The sequence below is a fragment of the Mangifera indica genome, chromosome 9 (assembly GCF_011075055.1).
Source record: "Mangifera indica cultivar Alphonso chromosome 9, CATAS_Mindica_2.1, whole genome shotgun sequence".
NCBI lineage: Eukaryota > Viridiplantae > Streptophyta > Magnoliopsida > Sapindales > Anacardiaceae > Mangifera > Mangifera indica.
Window position 1 is genome coordinate 15978548 of NC_058145.1, and position 26157 is coordinate 16004704.

The 26157-nt window shown below is 31.4% G+C and overlaps 4 protein-coding genes across 5 annotated transcripts; 3 read left to right on the top strand and 1 right to left on the bottom strand.

Annotated features, from left to right (window-relative positions):
* The first annotated feature begins 4795 nt into the window (after positions 1-4795).
* LOC123226221 lies at positions 4796-7187 on the top strand. 2 transcript variants are annotated; one of them, XM_044650756.1, is made up of 3 exons: positions 4796-5172; positions 6065-6274; positions 6579-7187. In XM_044650756.1, the coding sequence occupies exons 2-3, from the start codon at positions 6181-6183 to the stop codon at positions 6803-6805; spliced, it is 321 nt and encodes a 106-aa protein (XP_044506691.1). In that variant the 5' UTR covers positions 4796-5172; positions 6065-6180; the 3' UTR covers positions 6806-7187. The 2 variants fall into 2 exon arrangements, 1 of the variants encoding a protein (XP_044506691.1); XR_006504304.1 differs by lacking the exons at positions 4796-5172; positions 6065-6274 and adding an exon at positions 6341-6473.
* A 1812-nt stretch (positions 7188-8999) lies between these two features.
* Positions 9000-10813, bottom strand: LOC123225008 (nudix hydrolase 18, mitochondrial-like). The gene is made up of 5 exons (XM_044648833.1): positions 10588-10813; positions 10051-10168; positions 9874-9957; positions 9522-9650; positions 9000-9431 (listed from the first exon to the last, which is right to left on the bottom strand). Exons 1-5 carry the CDS (start codon positions 10686-10688, stop codon positions 9312-9314), a joined length of 552 nt encoding a protein of 183 aa, XP_044504768.1. The 5' UTR covers positions 10689-10813; the 3' UTR covers positions 9000-9311.
* A 4267-nt stretch (positions 10814-15080) lies between these two features.
* LOC123225287 (plasmodesmata-located protein 7-like) lies at positions 15081-17048 on the top strand. Its single transcript, XM_044649215.1, has 3 exons — positions 15081-15923; positions 16434-16547; positions 16651-17048. Exons 1-3 carry the CDS (start codon positions 15200-15202, stop codon positions 16656-16658), a joined length of 846 nt encoding a protein of 281 aa, XP_044505150.1. The 5' UTR covers positions 15081-15199; the 3' UTR covers positions 16659-17048.
* Positions 17049-23470: 6422 nt separating this feature from the next.
* On the top strand, positions 23471-25730 carry LOC123226510 (plasmodesmata-located protein 7-like). Its single transcript, XM_044651037.1, has 3 exons — positions 23471-24343; positions 24857-25069; positions 25173-25730. Exons 1-3 carry the CDS (start codon positions 23584-23586, stop codon positions 25271-25273), a joined length of 1074 nt encoding a protein of 357 aa, XP_044506972.1. The 5' UTR covers positions 23471-23583; the 3' UTR covers positions 25274-25730.
* Positions 25731-26157: the final 427 nt, after the last annotated feature.

Sequence of the window (26157 nt, forward strand, 5' to 3'; positions counted from 1 at the left end):
TCATATTTTATGAGCTATACTTGACTGGAAATTGAGTGGCAGGAAATAATAATATTTAGTAGTGGATTCGAGCTGAGCCAAGTTTGGTTTATAGCCAGCTCAGGCTCGGCTCGGTTTTTTATGGCCGGTTTGAATTCGACTCGTTTTCAGCTTGATTTGTTTATGGCTTGGCTCGGTTAGACTCGTTTTTCATATCAAAACGACACTATTTTGTATATATATATGGATTAAAATGACATCGTTTTGTATAAAAAAAAAAATTATCTAGCCAACCTGAACCAGCTCGAGCTAGATCGAGCCGAACCGAGCCAAGCTCGAACTCGAGCTGGCTCGGTATATTTTTTTAAAATTTTTTTTATACAAAACGGCATCGTTTTGATCTATATATATATACAAAACGATGTATATATATATACAAAACGATGTCGTTTTGATATAAAAAACGAACCGAGCCGAGCCGTTACCGAGCTGAGCTGAAAATGAGCCGAACTATAACCGAACCGAATTTAACTCGAGTCGAACTCGAACCGAACTCGAACCGGCCATTAAAAAGCCGAGCCGAGCCCGAGCTGGCTGCGAGCCGAGCTCGGCTCGGCTCGAATCCAGCCCTACTAGTGGATGATTTGAGCAAAGACCTTCTCATTTTGCCTGCCATTCTAGATTGTCTCCTTTAAATAAAATAATAATGCTACCTCTGCATATTTTTAATTATATAAATAATATATTATTATAAAATTTTATTTTATTTTATTTTAAATTTAAAATTATTTAATTTTTTTCGATAAACTTATTTTCTTTTTAAATAATATTTTATATATATCAATTTTAAATATACAATTTAAATATATTATTAAGTAATTTAATATTATTTTTTATTAATTAAAAATTATGTAATTATATAATAATATACAAAAATATATTTATTTATTTATTTAAATTAAATATATATAATTTATCATTTATCTGCATAATATCATCATTAGTCGTCTCTTTTTAAAGAACGAAGAGCCGGCCTCTCTTTACTCTCAAGCGATAATTGTTCAAAGCTACAAGGGTCACAAGCAGGCTTAATTCATTATCTCGAAAGGCCAACTCTAAGATTGACCATTTTGTTTGTAGAAGGCTATAGTTTTCACGTTAATTACTACATTAATTATAATTTTATTATCAAGCTCATCACCTTCTTCTAACAGAACTAATCACTTTTACGTCAATTTGCAAAGTCTAATCTTGGCATCACAATCTGTTTATTTTTCTAATAGAAATTACTACAACCATCTCTATAAAAAAACAATTAAAAACCTATCAGTATCTTATAAAAGTAATTAAAATACCCCATTTGAATTATTTATTCTGACGTAACATATCATGCTTTATATCCAAATTTATTCATTTCAATGAATGTGAAACATATTATAAATGTATCATTGAAAATATCAATTATAATATATTTTTATTTTTACCTTTTTAGGATGGTCTCGATCATTAGAATTAATTTAATGAGTAATATTATATATATATATATTTTATAAATAATCTATATATACAGGTAATATGTTATTATATAATTGAATATTATTTTATTTTTAATTCAAAATCAGTTAATTATATAATGACACATAATTTATATACATAAATTATATGGTAAAAATATATACACATAAGTTTACATAAATCTTTACTTTAACACATGCTTATAAAACTTACATAAAATATCTAAATGAATTACATTCAATAGTTGACCTAAAATAATAAAAATATTTTCACTTTTGAAATTCCAACTTAGTATAGACTTAGTCATATCAATTGAAACATAGATAAAACTAAATATAAAATTTTTAAGTATATAACTGAATATATAAAAAATATTTAATCGTATGATTGAATAATTTTGAATTAAATATAAAATTATACTTAATTATATTATAACATATTATATATATATATATATATATATATATATACACACACTTAGAAATATGTGTATATAACATTATAAATATTAATATATATCCGTAATTTCTCAATTATACGATAAAAAGGAGTTAAAATTATTACAATTTTTAATTTTTGTATAGAGTAATATTATGTATATTTAGTTTAAAATATCTGATTGGATATTTAGATAATATATCATTTAATTATTTGAGATTTTATAATTAATTTAAAATTATTTAATCATATGATGATATATCATCTAAAAATCTAATTGGATAATCAAAACTTGGTAAATATAATTTTATTGTTTTTACTTGTTTAAGGGTGAAAATAAAGGAGACAGCAACAAAGCTGCAATCGTTGATTGGGACTGCGAATTGGCAGCAAGTGGGAGAGCCCCAGTTGTGTTTAGATTGTGCGACGGTGGTGGCACTTGGCAGCATTTGTGCAGCAGAATTGCGTTGATGATCCTTCCAAGAAGTGGCCTCATTCGCCGGTCACAAGAAGCTCCTGTTGCCTGCAATAATATTCCAAGAACTTATTCTACAACAATGATAATGTATGAATAAAGCACACCACAGGCATCTTTATCCATAACCTAGCCTAGCCTTCTTTCTTGGACAATTTAAATTTCAGTAATAATTTTGGGAATAAGGTACCATGATGCTCTAATCTTTAGTACCAGCCAACTATTTTTCTAGATTGGATTTATATTCTTTTATCGAATATCTCCTCGTGCCAAGATCGAGAAAAGATAATAATGCATTATTAATTAAAATCCTTGTAAAGTTTTTGGAATAACATCTACTTAATATTACATAATTACTTATTAATTATGCCCTATAAGTTGCCAAAATTTAAAGGGTGTTTGGTTTGGAATAAGATTTAATTAGCATAATAATTTATTTTTTTATTTTTTGTTACTTGTATGACGTGGCGCATTTTAATTAAAATTTTTTTTTGTCGAAGTCTAATCAGCAGACGATTGCACGATTTTCAAAAAAGATGTTAGTCAACCGATATTTTTGTTGATTTGATATTTTACAATTTCTGAACCACAACAAATCTCTTGTTCAAAAATTTTAATCTATTTTATATTCATTTTTTTAATAAATAATGTTCTAAAAAATGTCCACCCATAATTTAATTTTCAAACATTATCATTTTATCTAAATTAAAATGTTTGCCAACCCCTCATATTTTTGACAATATTCAACATCGCAAGCTAATCCCTTACTTTCCCTTTATTATTCTTAACTGAGTAATCAGAAGAATCTTGTGGCTTTCTTAATTTGACCAAATATTATCTTGGTTCCTATGTTTTTGATAGCCAATAAAACAACTCTAAAGTTAATTACACGTATTAGTCTTTTGTTTTTGCCAAAATGATTATGTCCCATACAATGTTTAATGAAAGAATTATTTTCAGTTTTAAGTTTAAAATTTCACATTTCTACCCATTTGTCGAAATTAATCGTGAGTTTTAACAATTACGTGGTAATTATGTTATTTTGTCAAATATTATAATAGTCTTGATATCACCTACATTTTCAATTGTCTAATGATACATACAAATTATATTTTAACTCTAAATATTTATTATTTTTTACCTTGTTTTTATTTTATCATAAATAAACATAAAAATTAATTATTATCAGCGACATTTATTGTCGACGAGATTGACAATTGCATTGGTTAGTGGAATCATCAACATCATCGATGACTAAAAAATTAAATATATATTTTGTTATTTTTATTTGAAATTAATATAAATTATAAGTAAAAAATATATAAAATAAAAATTTGAAAACAAAGTGATATTTAGCTTTAAAATTTTTTTGTCTTTTCCACAAATTTTATTTAAAAAATTTGATAGATTCATTTGACAAATTTAATTGATAGGTGGGAAAATGATTATTTCAAAAAACCTTGGGTCGACAAATTATGTGGCCTTTGTTTTCTCAAACAAAGTGGCAGGCCCTTTACGCTAAATCAGAAATAAAAGGATTTTCTTTTAGTGTTTTATTTTTTAGAAAGTGTACACTAGGACCCCATCATAGAAAAGGTTCATCCTGTATAATTTTTTATTTCTCTTTATGAGCACCTTTTTTAAAATGAGAATAAAAGCAATTTGCTAGTGCTTGTTGATTAGGTTTCATTTTTTTTTTTTAAATTAAAAGCTTGTATTTTTGTGGAGGGCATGTGTCAAGACTCAAGACTGTCCCCAATTAAGGATGACAAATTGACAATAAAACCTAAATATTCCTATTTTAAATATAATTTTTTGACAAATTTTATTTTAATAATATAATAATTTTAAAATATACTAATTCTCCATTATATATATATATATATATATATATATATATATATATATATATATATTTAATTTTAAAATTTTAATTCTTACATTAATCCTAGATTTGAACCTTCTTTTTTTTCGAATAATTCTTTGTAATCTAAAAAAATAATTTCCAAAATTTGAAATGGTAACAAGAAAATAAAATCCAGTTAAGAAGTTACGAAAAAATGTGTAAATAAAAACCTAATTAAAATTTTAATTTCGGAAAATTAATATAATAAAAAAATTAATTAAGTTTGAAAAAGGGAAAAATGGTGCAAGTAAAAACCGTAGTTAATCCTAGTCGAGCAATGCAAATTTTGGTATTAAACAAGTTTTGCGAAGTTTGCTCTGTTTGTGGGCTTAGAAGCTGGGCCAATATTGGTCTAGAATTCTTCAAATATCGGGCCAGGGCTACAAAGTCCGGCCCAACAAATTTTCTTCCCATCTCCCGCTCGATTTCAAAATCCGAAGGCCAATGTATTCAAATCAGACCTACTTTCTGTCAAAAGCGAGAGGGAACGAGAGAGACTAGAAGAAGATGGCGGTAACAGAAACCAGAAGAGAAGCAATTGATGACGAAAATAGCTAAAATTGTGGACGAAGTTCGGACATCATATGCCACATACAACCGTAAGCTCAGAGAACTCCGAACAGTCCAATCAAAATGTGAATCCCCGGCCGAATTCTTCTCTGTCTCATCCAAAACTCTAATTCCACTTTTCGGCGTCCAGAGACTTACTGTCTCAACCCAGCGCGCGCTTAGATTTGTTTCAGCCTTAGCCGTAAACAGTGATGACAGGTTTTTGGAGGACTTCTTCAAGTTCCTTTTGGTTGGTGCTGTAGCTGCCGACAAAACCGCTAGATTTCGAGCTTGCCGGATAATTTCCGAGGTATGTAATTTCTCTTCTGCTTTTTTATTCTTTTGGGTTAAATTAAATTATTGTTCCGGTTGTTCCAGTAGGATGCCTTTAGTTACCAATTTTTCGCTGTTCGCGAACAAAAACGTTCTTACTTTTGATTCACTCGAAATTTTCTTGGCAGTTTCTGAGATTAGAAAATTATGGTGTGCATTATGTTGATTAATGTTAGTTACTGTGAGGGGATTAATCCTTATACTTCTTGTACCGTTGCAAGTGATCTCTTAGTAAGTGTAACCCTTTCTGTAATAAGTACTAAATTGCAGAATGAACCTTCCACCTTTTGGCTTCACTTATCCACAAGCATGGTTTTACTCCGATAAATTATTTCCATTATCACAAGCATGATGCCTAATTTCTGTTAATATCGAATTGTCTATTAAAATCTCTTAAAACAGTTGAAATTGAGATTTCACAATGACATGCATCTTTTTCCTCTTTGGTCAAATCCTTGTTTGAAGAATATTGTTTAATTTCCATGTAGCTGATCTACAAAGTAGTACATCCTGTGATTGTTTAGCCATGTTGAGCATACACTTGCATATTCTGTACACTTTCAGTTGAAGTAATGTATCTGTTTGAAAGCTTACTGAATTATCAAAATCTTTTTTCAGTTACTAAAAGGAAATTGGATAACTAGTGTGTCATATTCTACTTTGGTTATCCAAGAACCCATGTTCTTTCAAGGATAAGTATATTGATCACTATATGGACAGTAATGAAAATTTATGTCCTAAGAATATCTATTGTATGCTTTTGTTCGGATCTTACTAGTCTTAAACCTAGCAATTTGCTATTACTCTGATTTTTGAGGCGCTGCCCTTCCATATCAAAAAGGCACCTGCTGAGCGGCCATATGTTTCAGCTCTGTGCAGAATACTTGTCTTACTCCATTTCTGGATATCAGAGCAAGGCACAATAAAATTAATGAGGAAGCTTTTGAATCATGTGTTTGAACCTGTATAAGCTCAAAAGGATCTTATGAAGGAGTTGAGGCAGATGGCTGAACGTCTTAAGGAACTAGAGAGACGTCCAGATGAGGAACTCTTACAAGATGAAGCTAATACTATATTTGGTAAATATAATTCCTTTTAGAAATGATATTTCTGTATTTGACAAAGAAGAGGTTACACAATTGTTTTGTGCGGTCATATGCATAGTTTAATGTCTTGCATTGGTTTAAAATCACATAAAATTTTGAGGCGTAAACTGAATATGATCTTTGCATTCTAGCACTCAAAGTTTTCTATGTTGATCATTGTTTCGCTAACGAAGTATGTCATTATCTTGATTGTGATTTCTGATGGTTTTTCAACTCTTGAAAAGTGTGTTTGAGAGTAACATCAATATGACTCTTACCATCTTCATGGATTGTGTAGGGAGTTTAGACCCAGACTTCAATCTGGATGCTAGTGCTTCGGTTGCAGAGCCACAAACACCAGCCCCATGCTCAACCAGACTAACCTGTTTGAGAAGACGAGTGAAACGTGAATATACTTCTTCTGATGAAGAAGACACTGAATCTTTAATTCAATCCATTGTTCCCAACGTTCCCCAAACTACAATCACCCCTGCTCACAAAGGGCAAGCAAGACTGCAGCAATGACCAAGATGACTACCAAAATGGATCGCATCAGAATAGAAGAAGATGATGAAGAGGAAAGCTCAGAGTCATAGATAATCTCTGATGATGATTCTGATCAGCTCACCGAATAACTGCAGTACTGTAAGTTAATTTTCAACACTTCAATATGTTGTTGTGTGGTCCCCACTCGTGATTAGCCTGTAAAATGAACGTGATTGCATTGGCTGCGGAAAATTCCATGCAATTGGTCTAATAAAAAAAAATTGCTTCAGTTTTGTGCTTATCATAGTAGTTTATCTGTCTCTTTCTGTCATTGTAGGGTTCGGTTTTGTAATAAATTGTGTAAGTGATATACTGTTCTAATATTCAATGATATTACGGTAGATGTGGACCATTTAATATAGTTTTTTTGTGCCATATGTTTGAATGGTTTAAAATCATCTAATCTTTATTGATCATCCTCTTTATGCTTATTTCTGAAAAATATTCATATTCTTGGTTATGTGGACAGAGACAGGACAAGGAGGAAAAATATGAGAAACATATAGGAAAAGAAACATTACGTCAAAGAGAGAGATTTATAGAGACTAACATCAATCAGGTCTGTTACTTGAATTGCCTATTGTAGTGTATGTTGAAAATTTAATCATTCATATTATCTATTGTATTATAAGATATAATTTTCAAAAATAATAAAAAAAACATAAAATTTTAATTATTATAGTATTATTTAAAAAATATTATAAACATTTTTTAAATTTTAAAATTTTTTATGTACATTCTTGTCACATTATTATTTTAGATATATCTATTTGTATTAGTAATTTATATTGTATCAAATAGATCATCTTTCATATTATATTAATTTTTGATATATTTTAAAATATATAATATTTTTTAATATATTAAATCGTATAATATATATTGTATATATTATATAATATTAATAATCATACTTTCAAGTTTTTCATCTTTAACAACAAAAAAAATGTATGTTCATTTTTCATATAATATTATTAGAGCCAACCGTGAGCAATGTTGGATAAAATTTAGAGTGGTGTGTCATATTCATGAGTCGTATCATGACCCACCAAAGACCAGACTTGCGGGCCGGCTGTGCTTGCCTATGGCATGACAAGGTTTGGGGTATGGCCCAAGTCCCTTTGGACTGTTCCTTCATGGTCTTTGTTAGCCAACTCACATGCTTTACGGGTGGACTCACAATATTATATATTCTTTCAAAATTTTAAAATATTTGTTGACCGTGTTGAATTGGCCAACATGTTGAACTCTAAGGGCCTGACACAGTCCACTCGATCAGTCAGGATTCATGAAAATGTCCAAACTTTGCTTTTTTAAAAAGGCCAAAGGACTATTTTCCCCTTAAGCTATATTACAATCTTAAATTTTTACCTTTTAACTATAAAAATATTAAATATTTATTTATAAATAATTAAAATTAACAATAATAAAAATAAAATTATTATTATTTTTATAATATTAAAAAATAAATTAAAATATAATCTATTTTTACCCTCTTAAATTTTAAAAACTAAAATTTTTCTTTAACTTAAGTTTTAAAAATTGATAGTTTCACTTTAGGGTTTTATTTTGAAATCTCTAGTGACATCTCCGACTCTATTACCGATGACCTCTCCCTCTCAAAGCATCTTTTCTTTCCGACAATCTCTTTCCTTTCATTTAGACGTTCGATTGACGTCAGAGAAATTTTGGAAAATTTCAAAACGAAATTATAACGTAAAACTGTCATTTTTTAAAACTTAAGTTGAGAAAAAATTTTAGTTTTTAAAGTTTAGAGGGTAAAAAGAGATAAAATTTTTAGGCGTTAGGGTTTTGTTAAATTTAACCGGTTATAGGTAGGTGTTTAGTATTTTTATAGTTAAAGGGTAAAAATTTGAAATTGCAATATACCTTGGGTGGGAAATAGTCGTTTGGCCTTTTAAAAAGGTTAAGTTGGGTCAAGGATTATCCCACCCCTTAGACATGTCTAAATGCTGTAAGAATAGTAATTGTTTTATTCAGTGAACCAGATATACAAACAATTAACTTATTATAACATATATAGGGTGATTAATTTTTTTTTTAATTTCAATTTCATCTAACCACAATTTTTATATATTAGTTAGTAAAAAATGTTTTTTTATTGTTATTTTAATAAACCAATTTATCAAGAAAGAAATTATTGACAAGCTCATACATCAATTAGCACTGCTAATTTTCTTTCTCTGTGAGGCAGAGCTCAAGGTTCATGACAATACATTCATTTTCTGTTTCACCGTACAAACAACAATAGTTGGGTTTCTCAAATCAAACTTCACTTCTTTATTAACAAACATTGTCGACATACAATTCCCACTTACCCACTAACACATTCCAGGATTACACTTCCAAGAGAGTCAAACAAGATTGTAAGTATTTCTAAACTTTCCCACAACTCCAGCTAAAGTTGATCGGCCCTAACTGCAGTCTCTTCCTCTTCAACAACATTCAGAGATTTCTTGATTAGCTACAAAGAATGATGTACCAGTTTTTCCTCATCTCTCTGTTGTCGTTGCTCTACTAATCTATCCAATGCCTCCTTCATCCACAAATATTGACAAGCTTTTCGGGCTTCTGCCACACTCATCTGCAAAAAACAAGCAACATAATCATCAGAAACTATAGATGCTTCATTTTTGGATTGCAGAGTGCAAACAATAGGTTTAAATGAGCATACCCAAGTTCTCTTTCGGACATTTTTCTCTGGCCAGATTTCTAATTGCTCCTTTACAAGTAACGAAAACATGATGCCTTCATAATAAGTGTCATGTGATTTGCTCTTGAATTTCCATGTGCCCAATTCTCGCTGCAAAACAATAACTATTATCATTAAAAGTACACACTTTTAAATATATAATAAGTATATGTATAGTATGTCATCATGTAACATCGGATCATGTTACAATCAAAATGAAATGAAAACTAGGTAAACCAAGTTTCCATATTATGTTTCCACTCTTAGATCCCAACATTTATGGTAAGAATCATATCTAAATCTCCGGAGATAAAACTTGTACAAGTGAACTAACCTCTACCAGTCCAGTTACCCCGGCTTCCTCCACAGTTTCTCTTGAAGCAGCTTGTTCTTTAGATTCATCAGTTTCCCAACCTCCCTGTAAATGAAAAATGGGTTAATTAGATCACGCTGATATGAAGTTTATTTCATTTCAAGTAATAAAAATAACATCTTGATTATATTAACATACCTTAGGAAAGAGCATCCCTTTGCCCTTCTGTGAACTGATAAGAAGAACTTCTATATCTTCCTCGTCAATTTCAAACTCAGTTTGTTGCTTGATTTCCTTTAATCTATATGGTATACATCTGCACAGTGATGAATAATCTGTAAGTCTAAAAGATTTTCTTACCCTTTTAGTCGAAATAAGGTAAATGACTTTCCCACCACCCAAACACACTTTTAGTCTAGAATAAAAATATCACAAAGTCAAGTCAGCGCGTAGGCTAGTGGCACACCCAACACCGCATATGCCTTAGCACCTCCTTAACTAAAGTAACTTTTTACCCCCACAACTTTTGCATAAAAAAAAAATTACAAGATTACTCCATTCAGAACCCCAGCTATGGGATCTGGAAGAAAAAAGGCAAAGACTTTGATTAAATTTTCTTAAGAAGTTAAACTTTAGATGAATCTGTTGATGAAACTGTTTCCAATAAAAGAATTTAGAAGTGCCCGGATGGAAAAACAAAATCTTGGTGATAAGAATAAAGACAGAGACACTAACCCGACAACTTGGCGAAGTCCCGTCTGACAATAACGCTGTAAATGTCGTCCAGTCCGGGAAACCAAAGGAACGGTTGGTTCTTTAGCAACTAAAGCCACCATGTTCTGTTTTGTTTTGTTATGAAATAGCCAGATGGGAGAAAGGAAAAAAGCAGTTAAGTTCGGTTGTGGTGTAATGAAAGAAGAGCTGCTCCCTTTAATAATTGAAGGAAGGAAGGACAAGATGGAGATGGAAAGCAAAGCTGATGAGGTTAAAGAAGGTGGGCAAGTTGGGCGGGAAGAAGGTGGGGTACGTGTTGCTGACGCGTCACGTTGCCCTTTTTCTTGTTATGTATAAACAGTGTGTGGACAACATCACACGCATGCATGTGTTTTGTTTTGCTTTTGTTTTTTTTTCTTTTCTAAAATTAATTAATAAATTATTTGAAAATATAAATTATTATTTAGAGTTAGAGACGTCTAAAAGCATCCATACTGAAGGAAATGATTCAAGAGGGTTGATGTTGCCAATTCTATAACATAAAGTCATATTTAAGATTAATGTTAGGAATTAATTGCTAATATCAGACTTTGACCCATTTACAATTTGTAATTTTTTTTGTTTGGAACTTTAATTGCCACGGGCTAGCCATTGTCATGCCCTAACCATCACCTCAATCTCTTTTTCTCTAACTTTAATTGTGCTTTACCTTTTAATATCTGCTCATTCATTGTAAACTACGTGAAATGATTTGTCAATATGGAGATTTTATTATTGATGTTTTAACGTTGAAAGATTTTGAGGACAGATAGATTTGTTTGGGAGAATGACTTCCAAAGTTGAGTGGGTGATAGAGAGAATAAAAAAAAGACAAAGAAAAAATTGTTGAAGAATATTGAATATAAATTTTTATTTAAATTTTATTATTATTTTAGAGTGGTATAATAATTTATATAATTAAAGATAAATTTTAATTCAAAATTACTGATTATATATTATTAACAATCTACTTTGCATTCTCGAAACAAAATTCACGCGGATTTATTACAAAGATTAAAATGTGTTTTCAAATCTGTCATCTCATCACAGCTTGTTGTATGCTATTGCCGTATTACTGACTGCACAAAATCAATTAAATTTACACGTTTACAGCTTCTCCTATGCTGTCCACATTATTTCTTACTCACCAACAGCACAGCTCCTCCTCCTACTTGTAATTTGGTTGTGTGTTGTTACATCCATTAAATCAATCAATAATTAAATATTTTCATATTCATACGACCCATTTAATAATCATACCTAACAATTTTTCAGTCCGAAATAAATTAATGCGGAAAATATTATTTGAATATAAATAATTCTAATACCTATACACGTTCATATTTTTTAATATTTCTGACTTTTTTAATTTATTTATAATGGTCGTTACTCGTTAATATTTTGGTTTACAAACTGAACTGGTCTTCAAAGTTGATTCCTGGCTCATTATTCACTCATGGATTTCATTATTTTCATGTGATATTTGACTCTTCTTTTCTTTTCTTTTTTATTTTTTTTTTCCATTTTGGTGCATTGGTCTTGGCCTTTCAATTCTTGATATAAAATATTCATTTTCTCGGGAATTCGAAGTTCAACCATAAATAGTATTTGTTCATAGAATATATTATGTGAAAATAATTTATTTGAGATTTAATGGTTGAATAATAATTCATTTCCCATGCGGCAATAGATTAATTGGGGTCATTTAATCAAACATATAATTTATTTATTTGATAAAAGAATAATTAATTTAATAATTATGATTGAGTTTTATTCTCCACCAAAGCAACTTAACTTTTTTATAATTAATTATATGATGTATTCATTTATATATATATATATATATAATTTTATTATTGAAAAATTGAAATTAGATACTTATATGTTGATCAAAATGTCTTGAAATTTTGAATAATAGGTGTATGTGAGTATACATATAATTTGCCCAAGTAATTTAAGGCTAGAGTTTATTTAGGTTAAAGGATTATTTCTCACCTAAGTTTTACCCTAATCTCAAAATCACGTTTGTGACAATTTAAAAACTTAAATATTTACTTATAACCTAACTTCTATTAAAAATTTTAATTAGAGGAAATAATAATATCATTATTTTATCACTAAACTCTAAAACTTTAAAAATTTATATCATTTTCTCTCCTTAGTTTAGAAAACTAACATTTTTCCCTCATGATGAAACTTTGAAAAACTACATTTCCCCTCTTAGGGTTTCAATTTTTTTAGTGGCTCAAGGGAATCTAGCCACCGTGGTGAAGAGGCATCGACAAAGGGGTTTCATTTCACATGGAAGTGTTTGGGACTAGAGATCAATGCTTGATTTACAAATGAGACCAAAGATTGACAATTCCAGATGAGATCAGAGACAATTTAAGGGAATCTAATAGCTACGGGATTATTGTCATCATCCAAAGATTTAATAGTTGAATTTCGTTGAGCCACCAGAAAAATTGAAACCCTTGGGGGGTGAGAACAGTTCTTCAAAGTTTAATTATGAGAGAAAATTATTAGTTTTCTTAATTAAAGAAGAAAAATAATATAAATTTTGGGTTTTACAATGAAATGATGGTTTTACCTTTACCTCTAATAAAAATTAGCTTATAGATTGGTATTTAGATGTTTTAACTATCACAAATGTAATTTTAAGATTAGGGTAAAACTTGGATGAGAAATAGTCCCTCAGCCTTTTATTTATTGACAATTATACCGAGTGCCACAAGAGTCTATGCATGTTACATATGTATATGTAACGTTTTTATTATACTCATCTTAGAATATGGACGCTGACGGTTCATGAATTGTAAATGCCAATCATGAAGACGACTAGAAAATTGAGTCTAGTCAATAATAAAAACTTAGGTCAACATTAATGCAATTGCGTCTAGCACATGGTTTAAATCTTAACCATAACATTATTGTAATAAAAAATTTCCATATAAAATGAGGCATGCATCTACGAAATAATAACTTGAAAAAGAATGAGGTAGCCCAGCGTTGGGCACAAACAAAATCACTTGTCTCAAAGGACCATTTTTGGTTCATAAATTATTGGCCAAAAACATATCTCCCACCCAAGGTTTGCTGAAATAACAATTTTTACTGTTTAAGTCTCAAAAAATTTAAAATTATTTTATTTTCTAACATAGAAAATAACTGGTACCCCAAAAGAGTGGCTAAACTAAGTCCAAACCAGAACGGGCCGGAATCCATTTGGGGCCATTCTGAGAATTCATATTAATATGAATTTTTTATTTCATCATTGACAGGACTAATAGGTGGCCATGAACCATTACCACCGTTGTCCCGCATTGGGAAGAAGACAATGAGCCATTAATCTTAAACGACATTGATGAATGTGACGTTCTCTTCCTTCCATCTCTTTCTTGCTTTGTTCTCAGAGAAATGAGCAGGGTGGCCACTCTTTTAATTTAATTTTAACGTCTTGTTGCCATAGAGAAAAGTGTGGAACGAGGGATTGTGGTGAAGGTAGGAGCAAGTCTTTGAAAAACTTGAAGCTTAAGTTCTCACTTCTCATCCACTTAAAATCAAGAGAAAGCAATTATTCATCGAACTCATCCTTTTTTTTTTTTTGGGCTGCAGTCAGCCATCTCATCAGCGTCTGATCTGATTTCGAAAACAGAGGTTAACCTTGAATTCTTCATAGAATTTAAGCTACTCCAGCCAAATATGCATAATTTACCAGATAAAGTAATGAATAAACATTTTCTCTAAGAATGTGGGAAGCTGCAGTGCGATTTGTACAGTTGTTTGGGGGATCTTTACTTGAAAATTGTTTCATATAATTAGAAACCATCCTCAATATGTAAATGCACAGGAGCTGGGAAGTTTTTGATTCGTCCAATGGCTTCATTATCCATTAACATAAATTTTACAAAAACTCATCTTAAAGTTGTGATCCAAGATAGTCCACACTACGTACTATTCTCTTTTTCTTTATTTTTGTGCCATGATACCGTTTCTACTTAAATAATGCCCTAAGTTTTGTTGTTTAATCCAAGAAATTACTCCCCAGACGAGACTGACTTCACTTTGTACCTGGCTATCCATTTTCCCCATAAAAAAACAAGTTTCTTAAAACTCATGAATGAAATCACAGGAAGAGACTGTTCTATATGATAAGAATATTAGACTTTTAACATTGGCTTAATTCATCCACTACATATATTGGATAGGTTTTCATTTTAAAATTATATAAAATATAATTATAGTACAATTTATTTCATTAAAAATTGTTATTCTGAAAAAAATTTGAAATAAAAAATCAGTTATATTAAAAGGTAATCTCGACAGTTCTATAAATTCAAATTATATTTTAAGTATTTTAATAATTTTAAATAATTTAATTCAATATTTTATAATTTATATATAAATCATGTGAAACTAAGGTTATATTAATTTATTTATTTATGCAAAATAAATCTTACACCCTATAAGTTACATTATATTATTTTCTTGTTGTAAGAAATTACAGAACAACATTTCTATCAAATTATAGCTCATATTAAGCTCACGTTATTGTTTCTCTCGCTCCCTTCGAAAGAGAAAACTACTCTGAAACATGGCAACAACAAGAAGAAGAACAAGTTTTCTTCTCTTGCTTCTTGCATCTCTCTTTCTTCTTTCATCTTCTTCTTCGACGGATTCATTCCTTTTAGGAGGCTGCACTCAACAAACATATGCACCCGACTCACCCTACGCGTTCAACCTCAACTCACTCCTCACTTCCCTTGTCAACTCAGCCACCTACTCCTCCTTCAACAACTTCACCATCCTCGGCTCCAGCCCGCAGGACGTCGTGTACGGGCTCTACCAGTGCCGCGGCGACCTCTCCATGCCCGACTGCGCCGCTTGCGTGACACGTGCCGTCAGTCAAGTGGGCGGGTTGTGCCCGCAAACGTGCGGTGGAGCTCTGCAACTAGAAGGGTGTTATGTGAAGTACGATAACATGACGTTCTTGGGGGTGCAGGATAAGAGTGTGGTGTTGAAGAAATGTGGGCCGTCGGTTGGGTATGAACCAGAGACTATGAGCCGTAGAGATGCGGTCTTGGCTGGCCTGGCCAGTGCTGCTGGACCGTATAGAGTTGGTGGAACAGGAGAGGTCCAAGGTGTTGCCCAGTGTGTGGGGGATTTGAGTTTGGGACAGTGTCAAGATTGTGTGTCGGAGGCAATCGGACGACTGAGAAACGATTGCGGCACGGCGGATTACGGTGATATGTTTCTGGGCAAATGTTATGCAAGCTACTCTACTGGGAAAGCCCATTCTGCCTTCAAGGCCCCCGATGGTAAGTCACTCTCCCCACCTTTTTTAGAAGCGATGGCAATAGGGTGACCGGGGGTTAAATATCTTCATCCTTACTTCTATTCTTGTAAAGGTCTCATCTCTGATCCGGAGATAATAGAAAATCCTCTTCGTCTTTCCATTCCCGTGGGAAATATTCACAACACTTTCCCCTCTCTAATTCCATTAAAAAATCATTGAATATTTATTAGGTATTAATATTTGTAATAAATCATAATTTTTATAGGTAATTTAATATAAATGAGTTTAAGAAATATATAAGAAGAGAGATTGATCAGAGAGGAGATAGATTCAGGATATATTTATTTCTATCCCAACTTGTCTCCAACTGCAATGATTTTACCACCCGCATCTCTGTCTTTATTACTGGAGAATCTTCTCCTTGTTCGGAGAGAAGCAGGCTAGAATCCTAATTTCATAAGCCAAATTGTCATATCTACATTTTAGTATGTTTTTGTATTGATTATTTATGAAGTGATTTGGATGATTGCAGAGAAACACAGCAACGAAGGAGAGAAGACATTTGCAATAATAATTGGACTGTTAGCTGGGGTGGCTTTATTAATAATATTTCTTACTTTCATAAGAAGGGTGTATGGGGAAAATGGTAATGGCTTCTTCTCTTTGACTAACTACTATAAAATTGCTGGAATCTGTGTATTAATTCTTATATATTAATTGGGCTGTCTTTGATTTTTCCTTCTGTGCAGGTAAATAGAATGTTAATGTACTGCTATTATATGCTTCAAAAACTTATTGACCTGCATGCACAGAGAAATCAAGATCTGCTTTAATGTGAAACTTTTCTGCTTCTCTTTTCATGATGTCTCCTTTCCTCTTCCTTTTTTCTATTTTCTGAACTTCAATCCCTGCAAATGAAGAGTTGAGGAAAGATGCAGAAAGGGGGCAAGTACCAAAGAAAGTTTTAAAAGGAGGGGAGGGAAATTATTAAAAAAGTCATTAGGCTAAGATTTCACTCTGCTCTCCACTAGCTTGTTGTTTTGTCAAATATTGGAAAGATTTAATGGCCATATTCTTTTTGTAAAGTATCAGACTCTGTTTCCTTTCTCTGTCGCTAATGCTTTTTTTCCTTTTTTCCAGCCAACAATTTACGCTCATTTCTTTCTGTCTTTTTCTTGTATGTTCATCGATCATGTCATTGGAAAGTGGGTTTGATTTAAGATTCCCATCAATAATTTTAATATATCTTTTTGTAATTACCTTATGAAAGAGACCACCATTAACATAAATACAGTGGATTACATGCTTGTAAGAGATGTATGAAGACAAATAATTTATTAAATTAAAGTCGATCCTTTTCTCCTTTTCTCTTATTTTGTTCTTGCGGGGAAAAGCACTTCACTCCCAATCTCTCTTTGATAATTATTGCTCTATGAATGAAATAATAAAAGAAAGAATATGCAGTATCTCCTTTCACAATTGAATTGAATTGGATAAGATGAACTTATGGGTTAAAGGAAGAAGATGAGACTTTGAAATAATAAAGCTATAAAGAGGATGGAATTAAGAAGCTATACCATGCAAGAATTATTGGCTTAAAGAGACAAACTAACAAAGTGATAATCAATTGATTAAGAATTCAAGAATATGCGGTGGGTGGCCATAAGAGATCCATTTCTTGCACAAAGATTTGGTTGGATTCAGTACTCTTTTTTCTTTCTTTTTTACAATTTGAAAAAGAGTTAATCCCAATTTTTTTTTGAACATTTGGGTCATATTTTGATTAGTTTGTGTCAACCTAAATTTGATTAAATTCGTAAATGGGTTAACTCAAACACAGTTTAAATTATAATTTATTTCAACAAAATTAATCATAATCTAATTTTATATGTTATATCATATCAAAGTCATAATTTTATAGTTATTTTAATTTGAGTTGAGTCAAATCAAATCAAATATAAGATTAGTTTGAATTCAGATTAATTTTATAATATTCAATTTGAACTCTTTTAAATTTATATATAATATCATTAAAGAGTTATTGACGAATTGAATAACACTGTTAAAAAGATAAACAAAGATCTTGATAAGATAAATAGTAGTATTATGATCGGGTTTCTTTTGTTAATTCTTGGGCTTACCTATAGGCTCTTACTTTGGCTCTGCAGAGCTATCGGATGTGATTAGCCTTATACTATGGCTCGGCCCATTTATGTATTTATTTGGACAGCCTTCGATAAGAAATTGTTTTACACAATTTTATATTATCGCAAATAGACATGACAATGGCCTTGGGGTGGGCTGGACTGGCCCAAGGCTTATACAGTAATGGATATTTGGATTGGGCTAACTTATATATTTTTAAAACCCAAAACCCAACTCTATATGTAAATAGGCTGATCTATTTGAATAATTTAAAAAAAAAATTAATTCAAAATTTTAAATATAAATATTTTTCAATTATTAAAATAAAGAATAATACCTTGAATAATTTATTTATAATCTTTCATTTGTAGTGAAGAAAAATTGTGGTTACATAATGAAAAATATTATAAGTTTATAATATATATACTATACTATTTATCTACTTATTTTTAACATTTAAATCTTTGAATTCTTTTAACATTGAATATATTTGTAATATTTTGTAATGATAAAATTAAAATGAAAATAAAATTACAAACACAAAAAATTATTATTTACGAATTTTGATAATTTTTTAAATAGAGTTGATAAGAGAAAATGAGATTGAGAATATAATAAAAAAATTAAGACCGAAAAAAATTGAAATCGATGAAAAGTTGGATTGGTTTATATGAAGAAAAATAAATTAATTAAAAATTTTTCATATTCATATGACCGATTCAATAATCATACCTAACAAATTTTCAGGCCGAAATAAATTAATAAAGAAAATATTATTTGAAAATAAATAATTCTAATACCTATACACGTTCATATTTTTTAATATTTCTGACTTTATTTTTTTAAAATTTATAATGGCCGTTACTCGTTAATATTTTGGTTTACAAACTGAACTGGTCTGCAAACTGAACTCGTTAATATTCACTCATGGATTTCATTATTTTCATGTGATATTTGACTCTTCTTTTCTTTTATTTTTTATTTTTTCCATTTTGGCGCATTGCTCTTGGCCTTTCAATTCTTGATATAAAATATTCATTTTGTCGGGAATTCGAAGTTCAACCATAAATAGTATTTGTTCATAGAATATATTCTGTAAAAATAATTTATTTGAGATTTAATTGTTGAATAATAATTCATTTCCCATGCACCAATAGATGATTGGGGTCATTTAATCAAACTAGGGTTGGATTCGAATTGAATCAAGTTTAAGCTCGATTCGGTTTATATAGAGTTGGCTCGAGTTCAAACTCAACTAAGACTGACTCGATTCAGTTTGACTTATTTTTCGTTATCAAAACGATATCGTTTTAATATATATTGATCAAAACGATATCGTTTTGTATTAAAATTTTTAATTAGAGAATTTGACGAGTAGTTCGAGCCCGATTGAGGTCAACTTGTTTGGGGTTTGATTGAGTCAAGCTCAAGCTGACTCGGTTTGAATCCAACCCTAAATCAAACATTAATTTATTTATTTGATAAAAGAATAATTAATTTAATAATTATGATTGAGTTTTATTCTCCACCAAAGAAACTTAACTTTTTCATAATTAATTATAAGGTGTACATCTATATATATATATATATATAATTTTATTATTAAAAAAATTAAAATTAGATACTTATATGTTGATCAAAATATCTTGAAATTTTGAATAATAGGTGCATGCGAGTATACATATAATTTGCCAAGTAATTTAAGGCTAGAGTTTATTTAGGCTATAGGATTATTTTCCACTTAAGTTTTACCCTAATCTCAAAATTATGTTTGAGACAGTTTAAAAACTTAAATATTTACTTATGATCCAATTTTTATTAAAAATTTTAATTAGAGGTAAGGGTAATATCATTATTTTATCACTAAACCCTAAAACTTTAAAAATTTATATCATTTTCTCTCCTTAGTTTAGAAAACTAACAATTTTCACTTATAATGAAACTTTGAAAAACTACATTTCCCCTCCTAAGGTTTCAATTTTTTTAGTGGCTTAAGGGAATCCAACCACTATGGTGAAGAGGCATCTACAAAAGAGTTTCTTTTCACATGGAAGTGTCTGGGACTGGAGATCAATGCTTGATTTTCAAATGTGACCAAAGATTGACGATTCCATATGAGATCGAAGACAATTTAAGGGAATCTAGTGGCTACTGGTTGTTGTCATCATCCAAAGATTTAATAGTTGAATTTCGTTGAGCCACCAGAAAAATTGAAACCCTTGAGGGGTGAGAACAATTTTTTAAAGTTTAATTATGAGAGAAAATTATTAATTTTCTTAATTAAAGAAAAAAAATAATGTAAAATTTGAGTTTTATAATAAAATAATAATTTTAATTTTATCTCAAATAAAAATTAGATTATAAATCAGTATTTAGATTTTTAAACTATCATAAATATAATTTTAAAATTAGGATAAAACTCCGGTGAGAAATAGTCCCTCGGCCTTTTATTTATTGACGGTTATACCGAGTGCCAAAAAGGTCTATGCACGTTACATATGTATACGTAACTTCTTGGTTATACTCACCTTAGAATATGGATGCTGACGGTTCGTGAATACTAAATGTCAATCATGAGGACGACTAGAAAATTGACTCTAGTCAATAATAAAAAATTCGGTCAACATTAATGCAATTGCGTCTAGCACGTGGTTTAAATCTTAACCATAACATTATTATAATAAAAAATTTCAATATAAAATGATGCATGCATCTGCGAAATAATAACTTTAAAAAGAAAGAGGTGGCCCAGCGTTCGGCACAACGTCTAAATCTACGAAATAATTGCGTTTAGCACGTGGTTTAAACTATAAATCTTAACCATAACATTATCATAATAAAAAATTTCAATATAAAATGACGCATGCATCTACGAAATAATAACTTGAAAAAGAAAGAGGTGGCCCAGCGTTGGGCACAACGTCACTTGTCTCAAAGGGCCATTTTTGGTTCAACAATTATTGGCCAAAAAACTATGTCCCGCCCAAGGTTTGCTAAACTAACAATTTTTACTATTTAAGTTTCAAAAAATTTAATAGGCCAAACAACTATTTCCCACCCAAGGTATGCTGCAATCTCAAGTTTGCACCTTTTAACTATAGAAACACCAATCATCCACCTATAGCCGGTTAAATTTAACGAATCCCTAACCCTTAAAAATTTAATCTCATTTTCCCCTCTAAAAGTTTAAAAACTAATATTTTTTCTCAAGCTAAGTTTAAAAAGATCGCATTCCCCCCCTAGGATTTATTTCCAAACCCTTTTACTTTCTCCAGTGCCATCACCGGCCGTCTTCCCCTCCCAACCGTTTTTCTTCCACCGACGACCCCCCTCAACTCCACCCTAACCCATCCGGTGCAAAGAGACGTCGTCTGGGAAGAGAAATAGTCTTTTTAGACGACAAAGACGAGGATGAAGACAAATCATCTTCCCAGAGGACGACGAGTCGTCTCGTCTTCGTCTGGAAAGCTGATCGTCTTCCTAGACGACGATGACTGGGAAGACGATTCGTCTTCCTCGACGAAGTTCTTCGTCTTTCACGACTTCTTCGACGTCGATCGGACGTCCAAATGAGAGGAAAGAGATCGCTGGAAGGAGATGATGCTTCGGGAGGGAGATGTCGTCGGCAATAGAGTCGGGGATGTCGTCGGAGATTTCAAAACGAAACCTTAGGGTGAAACTGTAATTTTTTAAAACTTAGGCTGGGGAAAAATTTTAGTTTTTAAAGTTTAGGGGGACAAAAGTAGATTCTATTTTAGTTTATTTTTAATATTATAGAGAAAATGATGATTTTACTCTTACCTTCGTTAATTTTAACTGCTCATAGGTGGATGTTTGATATTTTCATAGTTAAAGGGTGGATACTTGATATTGCAACATACCTGGGGTGGGCAATAGTCGTTTGGCCACTTTAATATGAGTTTTTTCTTTCATCATTGACAGGACTAATAGGTGGCCATGAACCATGACCACTGTTGTCCCGCATTGGGAAGAAGACAATGAGCCATTATTCTTAAACGACATTGATGAATGTGACGTTCTCTTCCTTCCGTCTCTTTCTTGCTTTGTTCTCAGAGAAATAAGCTGGGTGACCACTCTTTTAATTTAATTTTAATGTCTTGTTGCCATAGAGAAAAGTGTGGAACGATTGTAAATTGTCAAAGTGAGACAAGAGCCAGTCATGACAACAAATATATACATCTTTTCTCTAATAAAGAAAAATCACTAAATTCTAAAGATTAGTAAAATTATGAAAGTATTAAAACTTTTAAAGAGAATATATGAATTCAAACTTTTATCTTGGGTTTATTCATCCAAATAACATAAGTGAGGTTCTCAATTATCAAATAAAAAAAAAAAAAAGGCACTCCCTACAAGTTGTGTACATAAAATACAAAATTTGAACTTTAAGTTTTGTTTTGATATAATTTATGGTTAACATTAGAAGTTAAAACAAAAGAGAGATTTAACTTTTTCTTAACCCGTTTTATCAAATGACATTTCCCTGTTTTTAAATTGAAAAAAAATGATATTTTTACAATTTAATTTTTTGTTGTAATAAAAAATTTCATTCGAATTAGATTGTTTATTCAAAATAAAATCAATTATACAAACCAAATCAACAATATTTTTATTAGTTTATAAAATATATTTGCTCTTACTAAATTTTATTTTTAATTAAAAATATTAAAATCCTAATTTTAGTTTTAATTATTTTACATTTATAATCTTATTCAATAGAATTTCTATTAAAATTAAAACCGTATTAAAATGGTATAATATGGTTAAATTCACACCTCAATGGTGTTGAAAAAGCAAAGCATTTATAATCTTATTCCATTCATTGACATAAATTTTACAAAAATCCATCTTAAAGTTGTCATACCAAGATAGTCCACACTACGTAGTATTCTCTTTTTATGCCATGACACCTTTTCTATAAATAATGCCCTAAGTTTTGTCGTTTAATCCAATAAATTACTCCCCAGACGAGACCGACTTCACTTATTATCTGGCTATCCATTTTTCCCATAAAAAAGCAAGTTTCTCAAAACTCATGAAACCACAGAAAGAGACTCTTCCGTATGATAAGAATGTTAGACTTTTCACATTGGCTTAATTCACCCATTACATATATTGGATAGGTTTTCATTTTAAAATTATATAAAATATAATTATAGTATAATTTATTTCATTAAAAATTGTTATTTTGAAAAAAAAATTAAAATAAAAAACCAATCATATTAAGAGATAATCTTGACAGTTTTATAAATTCAAATTATATGATATTTTAAGTATTTTAATAATTTTAAATAGTTTAATTCAATATTTTATAATTTATTCAAAAAATTATGTGAAACTGAGATTATATTAATTCATTTATTTATGCAAAATAAATGTTACACCCTATAAGTTACGTTATATTATTTTCTTGTTGTAAGAAATTACAGAACAACATTTCTATCAAATTATAGCTCATATTAAGCTCACGTTATTGTTTCTCTCGCTCCCTTCGAAAGAGAAAACTACTCTGAAACATGGCAACAACAAGAAGAAGCACAAGTTTTCTTCTCTTGCTTCTTGCATCTCTCTTTCTTCTTTCATCTTCTTCTTCGACGGATTCATTCCTTTTAGGAGGCTGCACTCAACAAAAATATGCACCCGACTCACCCTACGAGTTCAACCTCAACTCACTCCTCACTTCCCTTGTCAACTCAGCCACCTACTCCTCCTTCAACAACTTCACCATCCTCGGCTCCAGCCCGCAGGACGTCGTGTACGGGCTCTACCAGTGCCGCGGCGACCTCTCCATGCCCGACTGCGCCGCTTGCGTGACACGTGCCGTCAGTCAAGTTGGCGGGTTGTGCCCGCAAACGTGCGGTGGAGCTCTGCAACTAGAAGGGTGTTATGTGAAGTACGACAACGTGACGTTCTTGGGGGTGGAGGATAGGAGTGTGGTGTTGAAGAAATGTGGGCCGTCGGTTGGGTATGAACCGGAGACTATGAGCCGTAGAGATGCGGTCTTGGCTGGCCTGGCCAGTGCTGCTGGACCGTATAGAGTTGGTGGAACAGGAGAGGTCCAAGGTGTTGCCCAGTGTGTGGGGGATTTGAGTTTGGGACAGTGTCAAGATTGTGTGTCGGAGGCAATCGGACGACTGAGAAACGATTGCGGCATGGCGGATTACGGTGATATGTTTCTGGGCAAATGTTATGCAAGATACTCTACTGGGAAAGCCCCTTCTGACTTCGAGGCCCCTTCTGACTTCGAGGCCCCTTTTGAATTCGAGGCCTCCGTTGGTAAGTCACTCTCCCCACCTTTTTTAGAAGCGATGGCAATAGGGTGACGGGGGGTTAAATATCTTCATCCTTACTTTTATTCTTGTAAATGTCTCATCTCTGATCCGGGGACAATAGAAAATCCTCTTCGCCTTTCCATTCCCCTGGGAAATATTCACAACATTTTCCCCTCTCTAATTCCATTAAAAAATCATTGAATATTTATTAGGTATTAATATTTGTAATAAATCATAATTTTTATAGGTAATTTAATATAAAAGAGTTTAAGAAATATGTAAGAAGAGAGAATTGATCACAGAGGAGATAGATTCAGGATATATATTTATTTCTATCCCAACCTGTCTCCAACTACAGTGATTTTACCATCCGCATCTCTGTCTTTATTATTGGAGAATCTTCTCCTTGTTCGGAGAGAAGCAGGTTGGAATCGTAATTTCATAAGCCAAATTGTCATATCTACATTTTTGTATATTTTTGTATTGATTACTTATGAAGTGATTTGGATGATTGCAGAAAAAAGCTGCAACAAAGAAGAAAAGACGAGATTTGCTATAACAATTGGAGTGTTAGCAGGGGTGGCTTTATTAACAATATCTGTTACTTTCATAAGAAAGATGCCTGAGGATAAGCCAATCATAACAGATGTGCCTGTGGGTGAGCAACCCATAAAAGATGTGCCTGTGGATAAGCAATCCATAAAAGATGTGCCTGAGGATAAGCAAACTCGTAATGGCTTCTTCTCTTTTACTAACTAATATAAAATTGCTGGAATTTGTGTATTAATTCTTATATATTAATTGGGCTGTCTTTGATTTTTCTTTCTGTGCAGCTAAACTGTATGTCGATGTACAGTTACCACAAATGCTTCCAAAACTTATTCGCCCGGATGCACAGAAAAAGGAGATCTGCAACTGCAATCCCTGCAAATGAAGAGTTGAGGAAAGATGCAGAAAGGGGATAAGTACCAAACAAAGTTTTAAAAGGAGGGGAGGGAAATTATTAAAAAAGTCATTAGACTAAGATTTCACTCTGCTCTCCACTAGCTTGTTGTTTTGTCAAAAATTGAAAAGATTTAATGGCTATAATCCTTTTGTAAAGTATCAGACTCTGTTTCCTTTCTCTGTCGCTAATGTTTTTTTTACTTTTTTTTCCAGCCGACAATTTACGCTCATTTCTTTCTGTTTTTTTCTTGCATGTTCATCGATCACGTCATTGGACAGTGGGTTTGATTTAAGATTCCCATCAATAATTTTAATGTATCTTTTTGTAATCAGTGTATGAAACAGACCACCATGAACATAAATATAGTATATTACATGTTTGTAAGAGATATATAAAGACAAATAATTAATTAAATTAAAGTCGATCCTTTTCTCCTTTTCTCTTATTTTGTTCTTGCGGGGAAAAGCACTTTTTTGTTCTTGCGGGGAAAAGCACTTCACTCCTAATCTCTCTTTGATAATTATTTCTCTATGACTGAAATAATAAAAGAAAGAATATGCAGTTTCTCTTTTCACAATTGAATTGAATTGGATGAGATGAACTTATGGGTTAAGGAAGAAGAGGAGACTTTGAAATAACAAATGTGCATTGAAAAGGAAATAAAGCAATAAAGAGGATGGAATTAAGAAGCTATATTACACTAGAATTATTGGTTTAAAGAGACAAACTAATAAGGTGATAGCCAATTGATTAAGAATTCAAGAATATGCGGTGGGTGGCCATGAGTGATCCATTTCATGCACAAAGATTTGGTTGGATTCAGTACTATTCTTTCTTTCTTTTTTACAATTTGAAAAAGAGTTAATCCTAAT

Coding starts and splice junctions, on each gene's coding strand:
- LOC123226221 (XM_044650756.1), top strand. CDS start 6,181: ATGAAGGAGTTGAGGCAGATGGCTGAACGTCTTAAGGAACTAGAGAGA. Junction 6,275..6,578: donor TGAAGCTAATACTATATTTG/GTAAATATAATT, acceptor TGGATTGTGTAG/GGAGTTTAGACCCAGACTTC.
- LOC123225008 (XM_044648833.1), bottom strand. CDS start 10,688: ATGGTGGCTTTAGTTGCTAAAGAACCAACCGTTCCTTTGGTTTCCCGG. Junction 9,958..10,050: donor AAGGGATGCTCTTTCCTAAG/GTATGTTAATAT, acceptor TTTCATTTACAG/GGAGGTTGGGAAACTGATGA. Junction 9,432..9,521: donor ATGTCCGAAAGAGAACTTGG/GTATGCTCATTT, acceptor TGTTTTTTGCAG/ATGAGTGTGGCAGAAGCCCG.
- LOC123225287 (XM_044649215.1), top strand. CDS start 15,200: ATGGCAACAACAAGAAGAAGAACAAGTTTTCTTCTCTTGCTTCTTGCA. Junction 15,924..16,433: donor TGCCTTCAAGGCCCCCGATG/GTAAGTCACTCT, acceptor GGATGATTGCAG/AGAAACACAGCAACGAAGGA.
- LOC123226510 (XM_044651037.1), top strand. CDS start 23,584: ATGGCAACAACAAGAAGAAGCACAAGTTTTCTTCTCTTGCTTCTTGCA. Junction 24,344..24,856: donor TGAATTCGAGGCCTCCGTTG/GTAAGTCACTCT, acceptor GGATGATTGCAG/AAAAAAGCTGCAACAAAGAA. Junction 25,070..25,172: donor GCCTGAGGATAAGCAAACTC/GTAATGGCTTCT, acceptor CTTTCTGTGCAG/CTAAACTGTATGTCGATGTA.